General features: G+C 41.1%; 2 protein-coding genes across 3 annotated transcripts in view; one reads left to right on the top strand and one right to left on the bottom strand.

Moving 5' to 3' along the window:
- The window catches only part of TRAK2 (trafficking kinesin protein 2), a 56,360-nt gene extending 51,500 nt beyond the window's left edge, over positions 1-4,860 (bottom strand). Inside the window, exon 1 of one of the 2 annotated variants that reach the window (XM_079781836.1) lies at positions 4,634-4,860. The gene's annotated coding sequence lies outside the window, so the exon portion shown is untranslated. Of the gene's footprint in view, positions 1-4,215; positions 4,587-4,633 lie in introns of those variants that run through there. The other variant, XM_079781837.1, reaches the window with a different exon arrangement.
- A 174-nt stretch (positions 4,861-5,034) lies between these two features.
- On the top strand, positions 5,035-22,843 carry STRADB (STE20 related adaptor beta). The gene is made up of 12 exons (XM_079781942.1): positions 5,035-5,239; positions 8,153-8,252; positions 9,577-9,657; positions 13,416-13,515; positions 16,083-16,204; positions 17,329-17,437; positions 18,527-18,650; positions 19,853-20,024; positions 20,329-20,433; positions 20,594-20,838; positions 21,510-21,552; positions 22,044-22,843. Exons 2-12 carry the CDS (start codon positions 8,241-8,243, stop codon positions 22,185-22,187), a joined length of 1,257 nt encoding a protein of 418 aa, XP_079638068.1. The 5' UTR covers positions 5,035-5,239; positions 8,153-8,240; the 3' UTR covers positions 22,188-22,843.
- Positions 22,844-24,368: the final 1,525 nt, after the last annotated feature.

Below are 24,368 nucleotides of genomic sequence, written 5' to 3' on the forward strand. Positions count from 1 at the left end.
ACACTTTAAAAACACCCAAAAACTTATTATTGTTCCTTATCTCCCCTGATAAACTAGCTGTATACTCCCTATGGAAAACATACCCAATTTACTTTTGTCTTCCTCCTTTCATAGGCAGTTGAAGATCTCAATACTGTATGGCAAGAGCATAACGTAATGGCTAAGAGCACAGATTCTGAAGACAGCTTGTGTTTGAATCTTACCACTGCCATTTATCAGCTATGTGACAGGGGCAAGTTACTGGACCTCTCTGTACTTCAATATCTGTATGTATAAAATGGAGATAGTAATAGATATTTCATAAGATTGGCTTATTGCTTCTCAGCCTTTTGGCTAAGATCAAAGTATAGGACTTGGCTTAGAACAGTGTAAGCACCATAAAAGTGTATTAAATACAGTGGGAAAACAACGAGAATTCTGTGGTAACTGAGTAAAGCTTTATGAAAAGCCAAATGTCAAAAGCATAGCCAGTCTGTAGGTACAAAAAAGTATATACAAATTCTTCCAAAATCTTGTTATGTATGCCCTAAAGGTTAGCTGTGCCCTTTAAAATCTTCCTTAACAATGGTTCTGTTTTATTATTTTTTATTTTTTTGAACAATGGTTCTGTTTTAGTTTGATATTTGATATTCGAAGAAAATATTTAGTTCAGCTTCCTGTGGCAATAGACACCTAAACTGGTCTCCCTGCCTCCAGTCTTATCCCCTTTAATCTATCCTCCACAAGGCTCACAGAGTAATCTAAATTGCTCTAAAATGCAGAGCTAATGTTTTTGCACTGCTACAAACCTCTTCATCCCATTCCCTTAAGATAAAGATTAAACTCCTTAGCATCTCATACAAAATTGTCCTAATATGGTCCCAGCCTAGTCTCCAACTTCATTTTTCAACACTTTTTACCACAAAACCTAATCACCTGGCCACACCTAAAAGGCTTTTTGTATGCCATTTCTTCGCCTAGAACATCCCTGTATTAATCTTCTAGGGCTGCCATAACAAAATACCACAGGCTGGGTAGTTTACATAACAGAAATTCATTTTCTCGCAGTTCTAGATGCTAGAAGTCCAAGATCAAAGTGCTGGTAGATTTGGTTTCTCCTGAGGCTTGCAGATGGCCATGTGTCCTCACATGGTTTTTCTCTGCGTCTCTTTTTGTGTGCAAAGTTTCTCTTATAAGGATACCAACCTTATAGAAAAGATTATCATCTACCTTAACGGGTTCAGTTTAACATAATCACTTCTTTAAAGGCCCTGTCTCCAGATACAGTCACATCCTGCGGTCATGGGGATTAGGGTTTCAACATTTAACAAGAATTTTGGAGGGACAGAATCCAGCCCATAATAGCCCCTTCTCCTTTCTTTGTCCAGGCTAATTCTCATTTGTTTTTCCATGACTGGCCCAAGCCTTCCCACCCTAGGAAGATTTCAGTGTTCTTTCTCTATGTTCCCACAGTACCTCTGTATGATGTCCTCTGTATGCTGCTATCCTGTTACACACTATCACAATTGTTTCTTTCCCTCTTCAGCTGTATTAAGAGCAGAGATGAAATCTCTAGCACTTAGCACAGTGTCTGGCCCCTTCAAGGTATTTAATCAAGATTTGATTATTGAAAGTACTACAAAAACATGGACTTGAAGACAGGCAAACGTGGGTTCAAGTCCTGGCTCGATCATTTAATAATCTTGTGACTTTGGGCAAGGCACTAAATGTTGAACTTCCATTCTATACAAGCTAGTTGTAAAGATAAATGACCTAATTATAATTTTTTTAAAAATCCAGTTGTGGTTTGGTACACAGCAGATGCTCAAAAAATGTGAAGAGTAAAGATTCTGAGGTTGCCTGGGGTTAACACCCAATTCTACCACTAGGTAGCTGAATGGCCTTGGGTATGTTAACTTATCCTCTGCTTCAAGTGCCTCTCTATAAAATCACCTCTTCCATCTGACTCTATCACTTAGCATGATACTCTAAATGTCCATCATGCTGTCACACAAAAATTCATCTTTTTTTTATGGCTAAGTAGTATTCTATTGTATGTATGTATATACCACATCTTATTTACCTAGTCATCTGTTGAAGGATACTTGGGTTGTTTCCATGTGTAGGCTACTGTAAATAATGCTGCAATGAACACAGGGGTACATATATCTTTACAAATAAGTGTTTTCAGTTTTTTGGGTAGATACCCAGAACAGGTATTGGCGGGTCATATGGTAGCCCTATTCTTTGCGGAACCTCCATACTGTTTTCCACAGCGGCTGCACCAATCTGCATTCCCATCGGCCATGTATGAGGCTGCCTTTCTCCACATCCTCTCCAACACTTATCGACTAATTGATAAGAGCCATTCTAATGGGTGTGAGACAGCATCTCATGGTGGTTTTGATTTGCATGTCACTTATAGCTAGTGTGAGTCAGATGGAAAAGAACAGGAACCAAGAACCACATGGTCTTACTCATGTATGGGACATAAAACAAAAGGCAACAAGCAAAACGAACTCCTAGATAAAGACAACAGAATGGCTGTTACCAGAGGGAGGACGAAGAAGGTAAAGGGAGTCAAATACAAGGTGACAGAAGATTAGATTTTGGCTGGTAAGCACACAATAGAATGTATAGATGTTGTACTATAAAGTTGTACCCCTGAAATTTATGTTATTAGCCAATGAATATAATTTTAAGACTACCTCATTGTGGTTCTGTGAGAATAAGGTACTACAGGTAAACATTTAGATGGGTATCTAATAAATAGGTAGTAAGCATATATAAATGTTTCCCGTTATTATATGGACACTGCAGATCTGAACAAATGACTGGAACCCATGCATAATTTAGTTCTTTGCATTATTAAATCATTTAAAATGTATGACGTACTTTAATGCCTCAGATTCCTTACCAACTAAACAGTATGGTAACTAAAGAGGCTCAAAAATTAGTACAGATGATATAACAGAGCTCAAAATAAACATGAAATAATATATTATCATCATGTCTCATTTCTTATATTGGTTTTTAACATAAAGGGGTATAAAAGTAAAAATTTTAAGAAACAAGTCTTTCTACTCTTAAAATCTATAGATATTAAGCATTTTCAGTGGAGAATAATGCCCGTTGGCTCATATTTTCAATTGTAGATTCACTAAAACTTTGAACCAAAAAGGACCTTTAAGGTGAAAATCCAATCCTATGTCTTACAGAAGTAAATTGGAGTGGATTTGGCATGCGCTTTTAGGATCTTAATGAGAAGCTCTCTGGGGGACGGGAATTGCAAGCAGAAAGAACAACTTGTTCAAAAGCAGGGGTTTGGACTTACTCTAGATGTCCAAAGTATGTAGAAACCAGTATTGGGAAATAACACCGGAAAATGCCTTCAAGAAAAATTTCTGAAGGAGGTACAAGTTAACCGACCCGTAATTAGCTAATAAATATATTAGCTAATAAATATAATTTTCGGTTTGAATCTCCACTTAGTGTCTCTGAGCCTCAGACTCAGTGCAAAGGGTTACAGTGATTGAGTGAATGTCTGCAGAGCTCATGACTGGGTGCCTGGCAGATTGAAAGCACTCAAATGTTTGTTCTTTCCAACCCCTTCTATCATAAGAATAAAAACCTATACAATGACAAAACACTGTCTTTCATAAAGTGTGCGCTGGCTGAATGTCCCAGACTTGTTGAACATCACTTAATTTTAAAAATAGAAAGCTGAATGAACGCTGCCCTCTCTCACCCCCAACTGTCCTTCACAGTTTGTTTGGAAGTGCCCCGTCTCCACCCTTAGCATGCTATTTGGAGACCACTGTAGCTCAGACATCCAATTCTACAGCAAAGATTTGAAGGTCGGGAAAAATTTACTGAAATATATATATTTTTAAAACTGAGAGTCCATTTCATTTTATTCCTATGGCCCATTCTAGCTTGATGAATTGCCAGTGAACGGTTAGTTTCTGTTTTTTTGGGTGTGTGTGTGTGTGTGTGTGTGTGTGTGTGTGTCTCAGACACTGCACGTTTAAATACTGGTAAAAGGTTTGTGGGCAAGCACCACTCTGTGACCCAGAAATCCTTTAAGTGATTGAGAGATTATCTTTATATCAGTCCTAACAAGGACATCTGCCAATACCCATTATTTGCGCTTGAAACTAGAGTCAGCCGTTTCTTTTGAAAGACGTGTGGTGTCTGGCTCAGAATCCATCACAAAAAAAGCCCAAGGCCACTTACCCCAGCGAGAGCTCTTCCCAACACCCGCTCCCCCGGGGCACATCACAGATGGCGAGCGAGGCTTTGGGTTTGACCGCCGGGCACGACGCCGCTCACCGCTCCGGGCCCCGCGGGGGCTGGACGGATCGCGTCCCGCAGGGAAGGAGAATGCCGCCAGTCCTCGGCGGTGGGGGAGCCCGCAGGCCGGCGCCCAGCGCCCATCCCTGCGCACCCACACTTGGGAAACACCCCACCTCCCCCGGCGGAGGGGACCCGGCGCGGACCCTGCCCTCGGGCCCCAGCCTCCGGCTCGGGCGTCCTCGGAGGACCGGGCAGCGTGACCTCGGAGGACCCGGCAGCGCGCGGGGCTGGAGGGCGCCTCCGCGTCCCCGGGAAGTTGGCAAGGGCAAGTTCGGGTCGCGCACGGAAGGTTACTCACAGGAATGGCCCCGCGTCCTCCGTCCTCCGCCCGCGTCCCCTCAGGGAGAAGCTTCTAAGGCGGCGGCAGCCTCCAAGCAGCCAGCAGCTGAGCTGCCGCCGCCGCAGCCGGGGACCTCCGGGCGTGGCAGGGACGGGCGGCGACTTCACAACATCATTACTCGGCGACTTCAGATTTGCGGCAGCACCGGATCAATGGCAGTCCCCATACAATTGGGGAAGAGCGAATGAAACTCACTCTCCCATCAGCCTCCACGCACTGGCCCAGGGCTTGCTGGGAATTGTAGTTTCCCGGGTTGTAGTTCCTCCTTGGCCCCGCCCCCAAGCTCGAAGGCCCCGCCCCCTGGCTGCCCGGCCCTGGGGCGGGAGGCGGGGCAACCCGGGTCGGGGTGGGGCGAATTCCGTCCCGACCGAGAGCCCGGGACTGGGGCAGAGTTCCCCGCGGACCGCCCCGGTCCGGGTCGCGCCGGCCTTCTACTCCCCGCGGCCCGCGCTGGGAGCGGGCCTCGCGCGCTCGCCTTGCCACTGGGCGGACCGGGCTCCCACGCCGCCCAGGCCCCGCACCGCTGGCCGCCTGAGAAAGAGTCCTGGCCGTGATCGCCTCCGGGTAACGTGGGAGGCCGGGTCCGGGAGGGGGCGGGGAGGAGGGCGGTAGGTCCACGCACGCCGCGCAGAGCCCGAGGCTGGACCTGGCCGCCGGCCTCGAGCGCGGCCCTGCCCGGCTCTGCCCGCGCCCCCGGCCGCGCCGTGGCCGAGGCACCTGCGTGCGGGGGAGGCGGCGCCCGTGGGGTTGGCGGCGCCAGGTGCGCGAGGTCCGAGCTCCGCGGCGCTGTGCCCGCAGCTCTCACCTTTAGCCGCTCGGGGCCTGGGGAAGTTTCCGGCCGAAGACACCCCCTGGCCCGGGCTCTGTGTGCCTCCTTCGGGATCGCTACCAACCAAGTCCCACCACTCCCCCCCCCCCGCCCCCCCAAAAGCAGGTCTGGGAAGGAACTTTTTACAAAAGCAAATGAAATGCCCGGCGTCGTTTTTGCCCTCAGCATTGAAGTTCAGCGTTGTGTTTGCCTTCGTGGGTTTGTTGTGTCGGGTACCCTTCCCCCTGAAAACTCCATCAGGATTTGGGACACAGCGCCTGCCTAGCACAGAGCACACAGTAGGCCTTCAGGAAATGTCTTCTGAGAGCATGAGTCACGATACTAATTTGGAAAATTATACTGAGTTGTGCGTTGCTATAATTTTTAAGATATTATGGATATTATAGGTTTCCAAGATCACTTTGAAAATTACAGTAATTTAAAAGCTCAGCAGAGATTTAAATAAGGGTTTGTTTTTTATTTTATTTTGGTTTGCACTCCCTATAACAATGGACTGTTGGAGTTCTGTAAATAGACACAGCTCCTGATTTTCACAGAAAGTGGCACCCTTTCAGATTCAAACCTTCGGAATACCAGTCTATTATAGGACAACTTTAAATTATGTATAAAGCTTTATCCTAATTAGCTTTCCAGATACAGGTGCAAGGGGCCACACTAATGTACTTGTGAATACATTTAGAAAATTAGGTCTGAAATATGAACATTTTTAAAGTACTTATGTTCATACCTAGTGAAAGAACATGTAGAGAAAAATAAGACAGCAAATCTCCAACACACACACTTCCCCGCCCCTTAGTAGGTGCAGCTGCTGCCTTGACCTCAAAATGTCTTGTAAAATTATCTCTTATTAGACTGGTGTAGCCTAAGCAAAATCCTCTGGGATTAAACCACCCCATGGTTTAGTACTAACAGTTCTCACACCTGGTGCCTGTTTCTTCTGAGTTTTTCCAAAAAATAGGTAAGGTAATGAAGTTTAAAGCTTTGTGGTTGTTCTTGTTGTTAAGAAAGAACTTACTGATATTAAGTGGAACAAGCAGAAAACAGAATCGTAATAACCAGAAAATTCAGTTCATTGAGACATCCCTAGTCTTTCTGCCTGTGGGAAGGTAAGTTGCAGGTGGTCAGAGCCTTACCTGCCCCGTCACCAGTGAGTACCCCAGTGCCCAGCACAGTGCCCAATCCATAGTAGCCGATTATGAAACACCTGTGAAATGACTACTTGGCTGTTTCACATAACAGTAAAATGGCTTTCTATGTATATGTGGTTTCTTCATTTGCTTGCATATTTCCTTATAATAGATTACTGGAAGTGAGAATTATACTGGGCCAAAAGGTATGAACATTTTCATGTTTACCAAAATATTGCCAACTCACTACCCAAATGAGCCATACCATTTTGTGCTGGTATATTTGAGTGTGCCTTTCAGAGCATCCTCTCAGGCTCTTATATGGATACAGTGTTTGGTGGTTATGGGTACTTTCAGATGAAGTATCTCACTTGATTTCAATCACCCTGGCAGGTGGGCAGGGCAGGCATTGCATTCCTCCTTTTGTAACAGCAACTCCTAGTGCCTTACATTGATACAGTGAATGACAGGAGACAAAATAATCATGCTTTCAGGTTCTTCTTCCTCACGTTCTTTACCTTTGGTGTGTAGTGACCATCCTGAACAAATACATATTTTTCCTTAGCAATAAAATTGGGTTCCACTCTGTAATATTTATGGTTTACAACATCTCCTTTTCGTTCTCATTTTGCTCAGATATTTGCAGATGCCTTCATCAAACTTGAGAACTTCATTAAAATTAAATAATGAAGCACAATTTACATGAAAGTAAAGACATTGATTAGTTATAAGGAAACACCAAAGCACTAGCAAGTTTAGAAAATTACCACCCTTTCTATTAGGAAAGATCTGGAAACTTTTGGTGGTGCTTTTATAGCTCCTTGAATCTGTAGAAGTTACTATTTTAAATCTCTGAATCTGTTGCAGAGTCTTCATAAACTATTGAGCTTAAACTCTATTACTGAAAATGGACAGTAATGACTTCTATAATAATCTGCATATTTTTCATGTCTATAAATAAGTTCCAAGAATAGAACTGAGAACTCAAAATAAAGTAAAAAATATTCAACCTACAAAAAAGTTATTTTACATGAAAACTGAAAAAAAGTCTTTTATTTTAAATGTAGCAACAAGAAAATATTAATTCTTAGTTTGTTACTAATCCTGATTCTTTCCAAATTTGCTGGGTAGGAAACCCAAATGATTGAAAAGGTAGCCTCAAAATTTATTTAGAGTGCAATCATTGAATTCTTGCAACACCATTTATATCAAAAGTGGGCTCAACATTGTTTTTCTATATTGTTTTCACATTTGCTAGGGCTCTTTTACAAAGTACAGAAAGGATAGGGAAGGAGAGATGCAGGTATATTGAGGCTTTGAACCTCCACTCTGCCTTTCTGTTGTGATGTCAAGGCCCAAATAGTGTTCAGTAAACAGAAATGCTCTTTAAAGACACTTTCCAGGACTGTCTCTGGTCCTTGTGTCAAAGAGTAGCTGCCTAAATATTGTGTGGGTTTATGATAACTAGTTCTTCAAGAAGCTTATATGTAAGTCTAAATTATTTTCCTTTTGTTTTTATAGTAGGATATTTCTGCATCTTGAAGATAAAGCAATAATCTTCTCTGCAATAGATGGATTTTTGTCACTTTCTGTGAAATAAAGCGATTCAATGTCTTTTCTGGTAAGTTCTTGTTAACATGGATCTGATTTTGTGCCATCAGAGTAGTTAGATGTTAATGCAGAGCCATAACAAAAGGCATATTCTCATGAGATATTCTTTACTCTGAGATGTTATTTTGACCTGAATGACTTCGGGTCTTAAGAAATGAGTTAAATTCTCGAGTTTTTGTTTCTTCAAACAAGAGTTTCTCCTATACTTTTCTGATATACTCATTATTCTGTTCTTTTGACCCATACCCACTTTTTCTCATACATATGCTCTACTTGGATATGCCTCTCTCATCCAGTTAGCTATGTCTTATCCTTTAAATCTTTCAAAAATATCTTAAAAATTTCCGACTAAAGGCAAGCAAAGTAATATTTAAATAAGCCCCTCGATTTAACAAGACAAAGAGCAGTTGGGGTCAATGTATAATATGATGTATAAATACTTTTTTTCTGTTAATATTAGATCCACATCTAATATACTTTAGGTATTGGTATCTACTTTAGATTAAGTAGTTTTATGACTTTCATCTTGTTTTATATAGAATACAATACAATACTTGAATATTTGAATTATTAAAGCAGTGATCTTTTAAAAAGTGATGGGTGCACTTATGTGAGGATGTATAGTTTACAGAAAACTCTCCTACATTGTGTCTCTTCCAGTCTTCCAAGTTGTGGTTGACTGGCTGGGCAGGTGGTATAATCCTCATTTTGGGTTTGGCCCAAGATTGCGAAAAATTAGAGCCCGGGCTCAAACTCGTATCTGCTAATCAACACCTTCATCTGCCAAGTGTAAGAGGCAGAACTATGAAGGGAGGAGAGTGTTAGTCATATAGAAAATACTGACTGCATTACTTTTGTTTAAAGTACAGCTTTTCCACTTAAAAGGGGGAGCTTTATATATCTGGAAAATTCATTAAGGTGAGATACCTACTTCATTTTCCAAAGCAAATCTGAGGATCAAAATAAAAATGATAATAGTGGGTAGAGCAGAATAATCTTTAGCTAAATATTCGGAAGAAAACTGCAGGTGATAGAAGAGTTCAATATCAATACCAGCTGTAAAAATGAATTGATACTATGACCTCCAGAGAGAGGACAAGGATCAGAGATATGCCAAGTAGCATTATAACAGAAGGAATTAGTCTTCACACACAGCTGCTTCTCTGTCCTCTCGCAGACTGTGCCCCCACAGTATGAGTCCTGGCTTCAATTCCAGGTCCCTGCGTGCCACCCTTTCTCTCTGTCCCTCACTCCATCACTAGACCTTGTATCCACATGTCACCCCTGCTTATTTTGTGGGGCTTTTTTCACTTATTTAATTTCTGAATTTCCAGGATTGTTTCTGCACTTCACGAACACAAGTTGAATCACTCAGACCTGAAAAACAGTCTGAAACCAGTATCCATCAGAACTTGGTAAGAAATGATTGAGTACAATTAATACTCTTTCTCTGCCTTCTGTAATACCACTCAGTCCTGGTTCTCCAGCATCTCTTCTCCTTCACCGTGTCTTTGCTATTCTCCAGTGGTCTATCACTGGCCTCTTCTCCTCTGTCTAAACCATCGCTCCTTGAGCATTCACTTATTCTAAGGCTCCGTTGCTCAGATTTCAGATTATCCTGGAGCTTCCTCAGGTCAGGAGGGGACTCTGGCATCAAGCAGAACTGATGATTTTCACATTTTTACCTACAACTCTCGCTCTTTCTTGTGCACAGGGGTGTCTGTAGACTACCTTATGTTAGGGTTTTTGAAGACATTTTTATGCAGTTTGGGTAAAACCTTAATTTTCTCTCAGACTCAGCAACACATTGTGTTTCCTGCTCTGGCTAATAAGAAACCCATCTACTAGATCATCCTGGCCAGAAACTGGAATTATCCTCACACTGCCTCTACCTCTGCTCCCACATGTAGTTATACACCAAGTCTTGTGATTCTATATCTGAAATACCCTTGAGTCCATGCCCTCCTTCACCTGATCACTAACTGCTGCTACTCACGTTCATCATCTCTCACCTGGACGATTACCGGAAGACTCATTGCCTCTAGTTTCCTAGGCATGCGTATTCCCACCTCTCATCACATCAGGATTCAGCACTGTTACCAATACAGGCCTCCTGTGTCACTTTCCAGCTTTAAGACTTCATTGGTTCCCCAAAGCCTATGGGATAAAGCCTAAACCTTTTCTTTTTCATGCAGGAAAATTATTGGGAAGTTCTTTCTAGACCAGCACTGTGAGAGATGGAGGAGGCAGTGTTGTTGGTACCTAAGAAGTCTGAAGAGAGGCCTTAGCCGTTCCCATGAGCATCCCCGGAGCTGGCATGGCTCTACCTAAATGTCCTAGTTGTCCAAGGGCTCTGGGCATTTGTACTCCTGTACCCACCAGTGTTGGATACAAACGGACCCCAGGGAAGTGGCTAACTGTGGGCAGGGTGGCTTCTTTCTGAAGAGGACAATTCCCTGTACAAGACTCAGTGGTCCTAGTTGGGGAGATTAGCACCTCCATTCTGAAAGCAAATCTGGCTGTGCTCCATAGTATCCACTAGAGAATCAGCTAATGAGTGAAGGACAGGAGATTTTACTAAGAGTCTTAGGATATTAATAGAGGTTTTCCACGTGGGTGAAGGGGGAAGGCCTAAACTTGTTAGCATGGTATAAGGATCTTAGTGGTATGGAATAACTTTAATTTTTGAGTCTTAGCATATACTCTTCTTCCTGTTTGAAATAGTCTCCATTTTCTGCCTCTAAAATTTCTCCTCATTCATAAAGAGTTGGCCCAAATATCACATCTTGAAGCTTTTCTTCTTGTACCTTTTATTTATTATGCTCCAACATATGTTAGACATTCCTATAAAATGGCATTTATTCATTGTCTCACAATGATTGTTGTATACGTCTCTTCCAACGATAACATGATCCCCATAAAATAGGCATCCTGTCTTTTTCACCTTTATCTCTCCTGGGCAATGCCCGATGTAAATAATTTAAAGAAACATGCTTAGGAATGAATATTTCTCACTAGAAAATGGAACCTGCTTTGCAAATGGCTTATTTCCTACAAAATAAGATAATCCCATTTAATCCTGTTTGTACATTTATCCCGATTTTATCTTCATTTTTGTCATTTCACTTTTTGCTCACTAATACTCTAAAGTCTTCTAGTTACCTGTCCTTTTGTACAGTAGGATGTAGTGTCTAATCCTTGCTTTTATTCAAATATTACCTTCAGGTTGAGGTAATATTCAGAGAGTAAAGTATCTGTTGTTATCTCCTTGCTGTTGCCAAGAAACAGGCCTAGAACTCAGTAAACGTCCACACGTGCTACCTTTTTTTGGTATGTGCTAAAGTACATGTCACAGAAAATGTACCATAGTAACTATTTGTAAGTGTGTACAGTTCATTGGTATCAAGCACATGCATAATGTTGTGCAACCATCACCACTGTTTGTCTCCATAACTCTCCATCTTGTAAAACGGAACATCTCTACCCATTGAACAGCAACTCCGTTCCCTCTCCCTCCCCTTCCCCTGGCAACCATTCTACTTTCTGTCTCTGTGACCTTGACAACTCTTAGTACCATATATATATAATTTTGTTTTTGTTTATAGATTTTTGTTTTATCTTTAATAATAAAAGCATAATATGCTAATTAGACCAGATCACCTTCCAGATGAAGCCAGGGCAGCGAGGGAAGCCCAGGTCCAGGTGCCAGAGGGAAGCTGGTGCTGGAAGCCGGGGGAAGGAAGGCCTACTCTTGCACAAATTTTGTGCATCGGGCCTCTAGAGTATATATAACTAAATTAAATAAAATAACCTGTTTTAGGCTTGAGCTAGTTATTTACAACGTATGTGCCTTCTAGTTTAAAGAAGACTATTTCCCTAATGGAGAAGATGGAAGCAAAGTACAGGTTGATCAGTCTGACTTCAATCCATCACACATGACCACCTATGCCATTTTTTCCAGGCAGTGAACTGTAAGCCTCAGTTCATTCTGTGTTCTCGCCTCCCTGACAGGCTTCAGGTTGGCACTTAAATTTTTTTAAAATTGTTATATGCTCTTCTTTCTGTCTCTTACGTGTGTTCTTTAGATCTCAGTTTGTTTGAAGACTACCTGTCCTAAAGAAATTAAATTGATTTATTTCTCTTTTTTTCATTGGGATTGTTTCCAATTGTATAGTGGAATTTCTTTTTACAATCTTTCATCCCTCTTTTAACAATATTCACTTTCATTCATCTTTAGCCAGGAGCTTATCTTTTTCTGCTCTCTTAAAACTTTAGGGAACATGTTGAGTTAAGGCTATAAAAAGTAATTAGCACAATCTTAGCACATAGTAATATGATTTCTAACGCCCTTCTTCCTTCTCTTTACCTTGGAGGCAGTAATAAGATTCTGGCGCCTGCTGGTGCCTGTAAGGCGCCCGAGTGTCTTTGGAGTGCTGGTGTCCTCTGGGAGAGCCTCCTAGCTATCGTATGACACCAAGTTGTTGGCCTCCTCTTCCTCCTGCGTGCATGTTTCACTGCCACTGGAACGGTGCAGACCAGACTCCGGCTCCCGAGCGCCCTGTGAGACACTCATAGGTTCATGTTCATTACCTCGGGCGTCTGTACTGTGGTCTCCCATTTCTTGACATTGATTTATTTATCTCCCTTCTGATTCATTTCATCTTGTGAAGAACATCTTCGGCAGTTTAACAGACTAGAGCGTGGAAATTGTTTCTTGACGTTAGCACCTCCACTAGCTGAGCATGTATCTGTATGTGTCATGGATAAAACTCGCGATTCCTTGAAGCAGTAGCACAAGCAGAGAATCCTTCCTCGCAGGCCCCTGCATCTCTTCCTTTGACATATTTATTTATTACTGCCTTGAAGAATGAACTATTCTTAAGAACTCCTAAAAATGCTTGCTTGAAATTGTGCTGGAAAGTATTCTGCTACCTATAAATCTGTTTTTCCTGCCCTCTCGCCTTTATCAGCTGATAGCTTTCTAACTAGCATCAATTATTAGCAATTGTAGATCTTGAACCGGTGTCCTAAGTCACCTTTCAGTGTGCCTTCCCTAATGAGCACTGTGTGTTTGAAAATACAACGTCTGCATTTTATATTGAGGTAGCGGATCAAATTGGGGGACCAAAAGAGTCTAACCATATTTTGTTTTCATCTTTCTAAAACCATGCAGGTTGATAAGCCAACCCTTCCCTGGTTGTCTCCATCTGCTAGACTCAGTGAAGCGGTCTGTTCCACCAACGCTTCTCACTATGAACTCCAAGTGGAAATAGGTAATAATCATGGATTTCACATAATCGATCCTTCATTGTTAGAAATGAAATTGATGAGAAAAAAGATCTTTTTAGTCATAGTCCTTTAACCAAATTTCTTTTAACTTAAAAATTTACCTAAAATCCCATCTGTTGTGGTAACCTGTCTGGAACAGGATGGGTCATTATCTATAGCCTTACACACGTGAAACATTTCCTCTGAATATTCAGAAACATGAAGCACTGCAGGTGCTGTTAGATGCTGGGATATAAAGCCTGGTAATGCACCTGAGGAGTTCATTCTCTGGGAAGATGAACACATAGATGGCTTTGTTTTAGCCACTAGAGGGAGCTGTAGTAGAGGTGTGCGAGGTGCAAGGGAACAGAGAAGATGGAGCATCCCACCATCCATCTGGGAGTCAAGAAAAAGCAGAAAGAGCTGGGTCCTGAGAATGAGGAAAGGGTTGCCAGATGTTCCAGTCAGAGCGTTGGTTACAAACAACAGAAAACAATCCTAACAAGCAAAAGAGAAAATTTTTAAACAATGTTGCTAACACAGAATTATTGACTAGAGAAATAATTAGGCTTGGAAGAAGCCAAGAGAAGCTCAGCCTAGAACCACAGCCAGGGCCATGGCATGGAGCAGCCTCGGTCGTGTACTACCTCGGAGGGTACTTCCACCACCAGACGGTGGATCCCACGCAGCGAGTTCTGACTGCCGCTTCTTTATGTCACTCACTCCATCCTCCAGTTGGCCACGCTTAGGTCGCTGACATTCCCGTGCCAGGGTCAAGGAGACAAGGAGAATAAGGATCTGCCCTTTTCTAAAATAGCACTGGTAGAAATGCCCTTAGGAAGGAGGTTCGGATGGTGTCAATTAAAACAAGATAAAAAGTACTTACTTCAGTGATGGTTAGAAAGGGCCTGCCACATGGTTGCCTAGAAGTGGGAGGAGGGGCGTGTAGGCAGCGGTAGGGCAGGAGAGAAATCTGGGAGGCTGGGAACACATTGTGTATTTAGAGGTTCAGACTCTCCGCCCCCACAACTGACCCACTTTATTACTCAAAGGATTTAAGGCCGGAATTTGGAATTTATTCTCTCTGTGCTAGAAAGACATTGTGGAACATGATGATGCTAATATTAGCATCTACAAGGCATTATACTGAACATTTGATACGTGTTTTTCATTTGACCCCTCTACCACTCCCATTTTGCAGGTAAGAATTCTGAGGCTCTGAGATTAATTTAACAGCCATACAGCGAGTGATTTGAAAGCAAACCTTCTGACTGCGAAGTCTCAGCTTTCAGTACCTTTCTGTTGATAAAATGCTGGATTTAGAAAGACAACGGGCAGCAATTCCATGCAGAAGTCTGGAAGATGTAGATTAGTGCTGAGGAAGTATCCTCTCCACCCGAGTCTTTGTAAAAAGTGCAGTGCCTGTATCCCATCACAGACTTACTCACTCAGAATTGCTGGCGACTGAAGGTAGGCTTAGGCTCTGGAAGTAGTCCCTCAGAGATTCTGCCACGTGCCCTGGGTGAGGAGATAGGGCACAGTGAGGAAGCCCCTGCAGCTGTCCCGGAAAGAGGACAGGACTTGAGCCAAGGGGATGAATTCGAGATTAATGTCTTTTTAAAGATAAAAGTAACAGAATTTGGAGATTTACAGACCCCTAGTTAGTCCAATCACAATGTTTGGAACTAATGTTAAGTGCCTATTAATAGGTGCCACTCTAGGTGTTTAAAAATTTAAACACTGACACCAAATGCTGGCGAGCATGTCAAGCACCTGCAGCTTTGGGGAACACAGACTGGTTCAGCCGCGCTCAGAGAGGTTGGCTCCTTCTCATAAGGTGAACCCATGGCCCCGCAGTTCCAGTCACAGGTATTTGCAAGCAGAAATGAAAACATGTCTACCTAAAGGATGTTTTGGACAGCTTGATTCATAGTCTCCAAACACTGAAAACAACCCAAGTGATCTGTCAGCTTGTAAATGGATAAATAAATTGTAGTATATTCATAGGTTGAATTATTACTCAGTAGTAAAAAGAAATTAGCTACTGAAGCCTACAAAGTGGTCTGCTAAGCAAACGAAGCCAAGCACAAAAGACTCCATTCTTTATGATACCATTTCATGACAAAAATCACATAGTGGTTGTAAGGGACTGGAAGTGGCTGTAGGGACTACTGAGCAGCATTCCATTGTTTGACTGTGTCACAATTTGTTTATCAAGTCACAATTTTAGGATTATAATAGGTATGTAATGCCATATTGTTGTGGTTTTAATTTGCATTTCTCTCTCTTGAACATCTTTTTATGTGCTTATTGGCCATTCCTATAGCTTCTTTTATGGATTGCCTATTTAATCTTCTGCCTATTTTTAATGAGTTTTTGTTTGATTATTATAGAGTTGTAAGAGTGATTTATATACTCTGGATGTAAATCTTGTCAGTTAAAAGTATTATTAATACTGTCAGACAGTGGCTTGCCTTTTCATTTTCTTGAAGAGTTGAAGTTTTTAATGACGTTCAGATTATCAGTTTTTTCCTTCTTTGGTTGCTAACACAAGTTTTATGTCTGATTGCAGGAAGAGGCTTTGACAACCTGACTTCCGTCCATCTTGCCCGGCACACTCCCACAGGAACCCTGGTGACTATCAAAATCACAAATCTGGACAACTGCACTGAAGAACGCCTGAGAGCTTTACAGGTGACACCACCAGGAAATAATACATTTAAAGTACTGTCTATCCAAGGAGTTACACCTGGAAGAATTCCCCCACCCCCAAATTAACAGGCCTTTCTGTTAGAGAAAAGTAGATTTCTTTCTTCTAATAAATATGCAATTACAGAATTAGAAAGAATACTTGGAAGGCAGATCCATGAAAGAACAAATATATTCAAACTTTGGTAACTCTATCCACTGAGCCAAACCGGTTAGGGCTATACCAAAATATTAATAGTGGTTTTCTCTGTGATATAATGTTAGCAATTACTTTTATCTTCATATATACTTTACCTTCATGTATTTTTTAAAATTTTCACCTGAGAATATGTTTTTATTGATTTTTAGAGAAGAAGAGAGAGAGAGAAACCTCGATCGGTTGCCTCCTGTACTCACCACCACTGGGGATCGAACCTGCAATCCAATGTGCCCTGATTAGGAATTGAACCCGCAACCTTTTGGTGTACAGGACAGTGCTCTAACCAACTTAGCCAACCGGCCAGCACTTTAAATGTATTTTTTAAAATGTTTCTATCCTAAGAACACAGTATCCTATATAATAAAAGGGTAATATGCAAATCAACCAAACAGCTGAACTACTGGTTGCGGTGATGCGCACTGACCACCAGAGGGCAGACGCTCAATGCAGGAGCTGCCCCCTGGTGGTCAGTGCGCCCCCATGGGGGAGTGCTGCTCAGCCAGAAACCCGGCTCACAGCTGGTGAGCACAACTGCGGTAGCTGCCTCCGCTAGGGCTGCAAAAGGGCGCAGGCCAGGCTGAGGGACACTGCACCCCCCCACCCCCCCAGTGCATGAATGTCATGCACCAGGCTTCTAGTTGTTAATAAGAGTTTGTACTAAGTTCATATCCCACTCACTTCTTTTATCATGTGCTCTTGGACAAGTTTTCTAACTCATTTCTAAGTGTCCTCTTCTGTAAAGTCATATCACAACGTGTAGTGGATACGAGATTTAAAGGCATGACAGCACTGAGAACAGTGGTTAGTGCTAATAAGTTCTACTGAGAATTAGCTGACACGACTGCTGTTACCTTCATCGTAAGGGAAAAAAGGTTGTTTTTACATGTCTTTTCTCTTGTGTTTATCCTAGAAAGCTGTGATTCTATCCCACTTTTTCCGGCACCCCAATATTACAACTTATTGGACTGTTTTCACTGTTGGCAGCTGGCTTTGGGTTATTTCTCCGTTTATGGCCTATGGTAAGAAAACTCTTTCTAGATAAAATAACTCATAGCTTAGTCTGGATGCTATAATTATAATGATGAGTGGGACCTTAGATTTATGATTAACCACTTTTAATTTATAAATCTGATGGCCAATTCCAAATTTCATGCTATATTTTTATTTCTGGTTTGTGTTGAATTTTAGTCTTCAGAAAAAAGAATAGGTCTGATGATGAGTGAGCCACCACTGCTTCTCCAAGAAGCCCGTGCCTTTGAGCTCGCTGCCTCTCCCCTCAGTTTCTGTCCTCCTCAGTGGAGAGCTACGTTATTCTTCAGGCAGAAGGAGTGTTTCTGCTCATGCACAGCATCCCCGTCCCAGTTTCTCTGCACAGTGAACTTACATTCACTTGCAGTAGTAGTTACATCTGTGTGCATGCCTGACTCCTTCACTGGATTGGAGCATCCTGACGGCAGGATTATGTGTGTATTATCATTTGGGTACCTGGGGCTCATACAGCACCTGGCACAAAACAGTGTTCAGTAAGTGTGCTGAATAAACAAATGGATTCTAGAACTTGGATTTTTAGGATAGCTTTTGTGAATTGTATCTGGATTTAAAAATATATTTATACACACAGTATGTTTTGTTTTGTTTTGTTTTATTTTCTCAGTAATGCTAAAAATTGTTAATTCTCTTTTCTGGTCCTGAGTGTCTTTTTAAATATTTCCTTTGCATAGGAAAATGGTTAATTCTGAAATGTAACAAGGGTGTGTGTGTATGTGTGTGTGTGGTGTTTATAGTTGAAAAGAACATTTAAAGCATAGATAGGCCCTGGCCAGGTAGCTCAGTTGGTTAGAGCGTCATCCCTTTATGCCAAGGTTGTGGGTTCTATCCCCAGTCAGGGCACATACAAGAAGCAACCAAAGAATGCATGAATAAGTGGAGCAACAAATTGATGTTTCTCTCTTTCTCTCTCTCTCTCTCTCTCTCTCTCTCTCTCTCTCTCTCTCCCTTCCTCTATCTAAAATCAATCAATCAGTCAATAAAAAATCATTTTAAAAAAAGCTATCCAGAAGCAAAATCACTTTCATTGTTCATTTAAAGATTTCAGGGGTTTCTTTCAGGTTCAGCAAGTCAGCTCTTGAGGACTTACTTTCCTGAAGGAATGAGTGAAACTTTAATACGAAACATTCTCTTTGGAGCAGTGAGAGGGTTGCACTATCTGCACCAAAATGGCTGTATTCACAGGTACTTACTTATTTGTATTTTGCAAAATGAATTTTAGTGGAAGAAATCTTTTAGGGAGCTTTTAGGAAGGAGGGAGCAGTTGAGTATCAGAAAGGAGGGGTAGGAAACTGAGGGAGGAAGGGCCATAGGTACTGTTGAAGCTTGCATTTTGTGCTCATTCAGCACCGTGTTCAGACCCCCCTCTGTGCCGAGTGCTGTGCTCAGTGCCTGCTGGAGCCTGCCCTCACGGAGCTCACGTCTCAATCTGATGTGGGATGGGAGCTGTAGGGAGTGGGTCCTAGTTGGCTCTTTCTTTTTCCTTAAACTAATAGCTCCTTTATCCGTTTTTCATCTGTAAGCCATCGTTATATCATGTACAAATTGCAACAACCCTTCTCTGTTTTCTTAAATATTTTGTATATCTTGAGATTATCATACTAAATATCAATTCTCTAGTTACCAAACTGTAGATGCAGAATTGGCTGAATATTAAAAACAGTGCTTTTCTAAGATACACTGGAACTTTGTTTTCCTTTTTAATTAAGTTACATTTAAATAAGCTTGTTTTTTTATTGTTTGTTTCAAACTCCATAAAGCTTTTTTTCTTACATTTGTTGTTTTTTAGCAGCATTCTGGTTAACTGAGGATTTCTCACAGACTGTATTGTAATTTTACCAGATTATTGGTCATCCTACTGTAGTTAGTCTGTTAGGAACTCTATATTAGTTTTCAAATCCAGTGTTTTGGATAAAAAACAGGCTCTTTTATAATTTGACAAAGGAAATTTTTATATGAGACATATCTTTGTAAATAGTGTTAATACTATAAAAGGCTTTTTAAAATAATACTGCATTTAACTTTAAATTATAACCTTATGCTTTAAGTATTAATTAGTTCTTTGCTTTTTTAGACTTCTCCTTTTGCAATAGCATCCTACAAAAGTGAAATAAATCATGATTCCTTTCCAAGTTTGAATAAAATATTATCACTTTCAAACATGTATGTAGTTGTCAGTTACATCTTTTCTTGTCCTAATGCTATTTGAATAGCTGAAAGGATTCCTTAATTCCCTGAGCATTTCCCATATATTCATAGCAGTGTCCTGCTACTTTATAAAGAGCATTTAATTTCCAAGAGCATACATGAATTTGTTCTGACCAGATTTTTATTCTTTCTTCATTGGCCAATTTCCTAGTATTTAGGATTGTTTCTTTTTGTTCTAGGAGTTTTAAAGCCAGCCATATCCTCATTTCTGGTGATGGCCTAGTGACCCTCTCTGGCCTGTCCCACCTGCATAGTTTGGTTAAGCACGGACAGAGACATAGGGCTGTGTTTGATTTCCCACAGTTCAGCACAGCAGTGCAGCCGTGGCTGAGTCCAGAACTACTGAGACAGGTCAGGTGTGGCCGTTGCATTGGGTTGTCTGTGCGTCTCGAGTGTCTTCTAAGCTTGACTAAAGGACAGTTGTGACCTTATATTTGGATTGGTGAATGCACTACTACTGCAAGACTTTTTTCCCTCTTTCTTATCGAAATTATTATGTTAGGAATTTTAAAATGTGTACCATATGTTAGGTATAGCTTGATTTCTCACTTGTAAGTTTTTTCCATTATTGGTCACCATCCTTTATCAAAAAAGCACATGTATGTAACTTTTTAAGTTATTTACACTAAAGGACTTCACATTCATTGTTCTACAGGATTTACATGGATACAACGTAAAGTCAGATATCTACAGTGTGGGCATCACAGCATGTGAATTGGCCAGTGGGCAGGTGCCTTTCCAGGACATGCACAGGACTCAGGTAAATGCTACTAAACTCCCAGAAGTACCGTCCTTCCATCTGATCCCTTATGTTCTAGGTAACATCTGGTAAGTCCCTGCTGTAGACTCTTAGGATCTTTATTGTTGTTGTTTTCATACTTTGCCTGATAAGGGTTGAAGGAAATTTTTCTGTCTTTTAGATGCTGTTACAGAAATTGAAAGGTCCTCCTTATAGCCCATTGGATATCAGTATTTTCCCTCAATCAGAATCCAGAATGAAGAATTCCCGGTCAGGTGTAGACTCTGGGATTGGAGAAAGTGTACTTGTCTCCAGTGGAACTCACACAGTAAATAGTGACAGATTGCAAACACCATCCTCAAAAACTTTCTCCCCTGCCTTCTTTAGCTTGGTACAGCTCTGTTTGCAACAAGATCCTGAGAAAAGGTAATATTGCTCACCTCTAAGTAACATAAAACATATGTTTTACATTTTATAGAAGCTTTGTGATAGTCCCTTCCTGCCAAATTCAGATCTTTAATCCCAAAATTATAGTCTAATCTAGATAGCATCAATGCTAAAAACAAATAGAAGCAGTGAGCAAAAGGGAGGAATACAGGATTCAAAATCAGAAAACTTGGCTCCAGTTTTAGCTATTTCATTTCCTAACCAAGTCACCTTGTAAAAATCAGTTAATCTTCTGGACGTTAATTACTGCATTTATGTGAAGACATTTTAGAAATTTTCAAGCAGTACAAAATGTTAGTTGCTGCTATTATAATAATATAAGTTATTATATATAACTACACCTTATCATTAATATTTTGGAAATAAGGTGTGCATCTTATCTTTTTTTAGCCCCTTAATGCCTAGCATAAGCTCCATATAATTAGTAAGTGTCCAGTAAATGTTGAGTTATGGACTAATTAAAGGATATCTGTAGAATTCTCATTAGTCAAGGAAGCTAAGAATTAGGCCTCTGACATATATTATTTTTCCTTAATTTTTTAGTATTGGGTTTTGTAGCTCTAAACCTAATTTCTATTATATTTTTACACCTAAAAATCAACATTCTAATATAAGGCTCTAATTTTTTATAACTTTTAAAAATTTTTCAGGCCATCAGCAAGCAGTTTATTGTCCCATGTTTTCTTCAAACAGGTAAGCTGATCTTTTTTCTGTTGTCTATATATTTTTAATACTATTAAAAAGTCACTTCATGTATTGGCTTAATGGGACAGTTTGGTTGTTAAGGTTCTTAATAAAAGCTTTCTTACAAAATAAAGTTAAAATCAAGAAAACTTTTGGGTAGTTCAGTTAGACTTTCTAAAATACATCCATTCTGCAAAACGAGTAAAAACAAATCATTATATGTGACTATATGCTCAGTTGATATTTTGATTAATTTAGAGACATTTTATTGTTCTATATTGTCTAGAAATGACTTAAGGGCAAAACAGTTCTGATAAAAATCATTCTATTTGGCTGTCACTTCTTCCTGTTTTCAGATGACCAGAATCAAAGGTATTTTTAGTGACTTGGTTAAAAACAATCTTAAACACTTTCAGTGATTTCTTTAAAAGTTGTTTTTTGGTAACAGCTAATGTATTGAATTTATGTACCAACAGCCTTATTTTGAGTTTCTTTGACAGATGAAAGAAGAGAGCCAGGATACAATCCTTTCACTGTTGCCTCCAGCGTATCAAAAGCCATCAGTAGCACTGCCTCCCGCACCACCTTGGACTGAGCCAGACTGTGACTTTCCTGATGAAAAAGATGCAAACTGGGAATTCTAGGGCTGCCAAATCCTTTACATCCTATATACTTGACACTTTCTCCCTGCTGCTTTTCTTCTGTATTTCTAGGTACAAATACTAGAATTATACTTGAAAATACAGTTGGTGCACTGGAGAATCTACCACTTAAAAACCACTCTATTCAAAGGAGCATGAGTTCGTACCCCTTTGGTTAGCTCAGAGTGCTACTGCACCTCCAGGGAAACTAGAAGTATCCATCGAGCTGCACTTGGTGTCATCTCTTCTCAACTTTTATTTTTTCCAAAGCTGTGACTAATTCTTCTTGATCTCACTATCATTTTTGAGCCATTTAATTCTTTCAGCATTTCCTGCCCTCAGGGAATGTGCCCTCAAAGGACAGTGCTTCCAAATACATTTTTTACTTCCAGATTTTCGAGCCTTTTTGATCAGCTATTGTTAGACCAACAGGCTAGTTGATTCTGGCATCAAACCCTTGTTTGGTAACAGGGAAAAGTTTGTACTTTCCCATTTTGTTCTGTTAATACTTATGATAATATAAACTGAGCCTCACTCACATTAAATGATTCACTTGAAATATACAGAGAAGTTGTGATTTCCTTTTTTTTTTTTAAGGGGCTAAAGTAACACTTTTCTACTTATGTAAATTATAGATCCTAAATTCATGCATCCCGTGGGAGCTCAATAAATTTTATTGAATTGAGTTTATGCTTTTGTTTTTCTTCGCCTGGTTTGACAAAGCTAAAACAGATTCTAATTTGTTTTGCCAAGGAAAGCCGTTTGCAAACAAATAGCTTTACTTACATAACCTGTGAATTGGGGACAACGTGGTCTTTGATCAATGGAGAAAGAAGATATTCTGGTCCTTTATATGATTATTCTTGCTTCTGTAGGTGATATAACATATAATGACATAGAGACCTTAATTCATGGTAGTACCACATTGGCAAGAGAGAGATGCTGTGTCTCAGAGTACGCAGTTTGAATTGTAGATTCTCTTAATCTGTACACTTATCTAACATTCCATTTAAAATTATTTTTAAATGATTGTCTTGAGACTAAAAAATTAGAAGCAATGAGACAGTATATACTAGTAAATTAATAGACAACGTGAAACACAAACCTTTCCATGTTGATTGCCAGCCCTTGTCAAGAATGTTTAGGTCACTCCATCAAGTCAGCCACAAAGACCTGCAAGGTGGAGGAGGGAGAGGTGAGCACCAGTTGAGGCCCTGAGGTCACTGTAGTAGCGGGGGCTGTAGTGGTCCACCGACCTCCGAAACTTCCCTTCACAGGAGACCCACAGGAGTCAGAGGAGGTTCTGGATCTGCGTGGAGCGGTGGAATGTGGCGTGCAAAAGGTGGACTGGAGAGCGTGAGGCAGTGCCTCTCGGATCTCCCGGGGGTTCTGGTTCTCCAGAGAAAAGAACCAATAGGAGACTTACTCTTAGGAATTGCCTCGCACGATGATGGAGGCTAACAAGTCCCCAGATCTTCAGGGTGAAAGAACAAGCTGAAGGCCTAGAGAGCCAATGGCGTTCCAGTCCCAAGGCCGCCAGGCTGGCCGGCAGAGCTGATGCCACAGGCAGGCAGGCGGGAGGAACTCTCTTCAGACCTTGACCTGGAGAGGCCCACCCACATGGAGGAGGGCAGTCTCCTTTGGTTTGTCTACAGATTTAGACGTTCATTTCATCCAAAGTGCCTCACAGAAACACCCAGAAGTTTTCACTGAATATCTGGGCACCCTATGGCCCAGTCAAATTGACACTTGAAATTAACCATCACAGTAGCTATTGCACTTGACTGACATCCTTACCCGGAGATTGGCTTAAATTTTGCACCATAGGCTCCCTGCTTGCTGTATTAGTTCTCTATCGCTGTTGTAACAAATGACCACAAACTTAGTGGCTTAAAATAACACAAATCATTGTACAGTTCTGGAGGTCCGACGTTTACAAGGCGTTGGCAGGGGGAGAATCTGCTGCCTTTTCTGGCTTCTGCGGGCTGCCTGCCCCCTGGCCTCAGGGCCAGCACTTGTTTCAGGGTTCACATCTCCTTTTCTGACCTTCTGCCTCTCACTCATAAAGACTCAAGATTATCTGGGGTCTACCCAGGTAATCCAGGATAATCTCATCCCAAGATCCTTAACTTAATCACAGCTGCATAGTCCCTTCTGCCAGGTAAGGTACCATATTCACAGGTT

This window comes from Cnephaeus nilssonii (assembly GCF_951640355.1).
Source record: "Cnephaeus nilssonii genome assembly, chromosome: 10".
NCBI lineage: Eukaryota > Metazoa > Chordata > Mammalia > Chiroptera > Vespertilionidae > Cnephaeus > Cnephaeus nilssonii.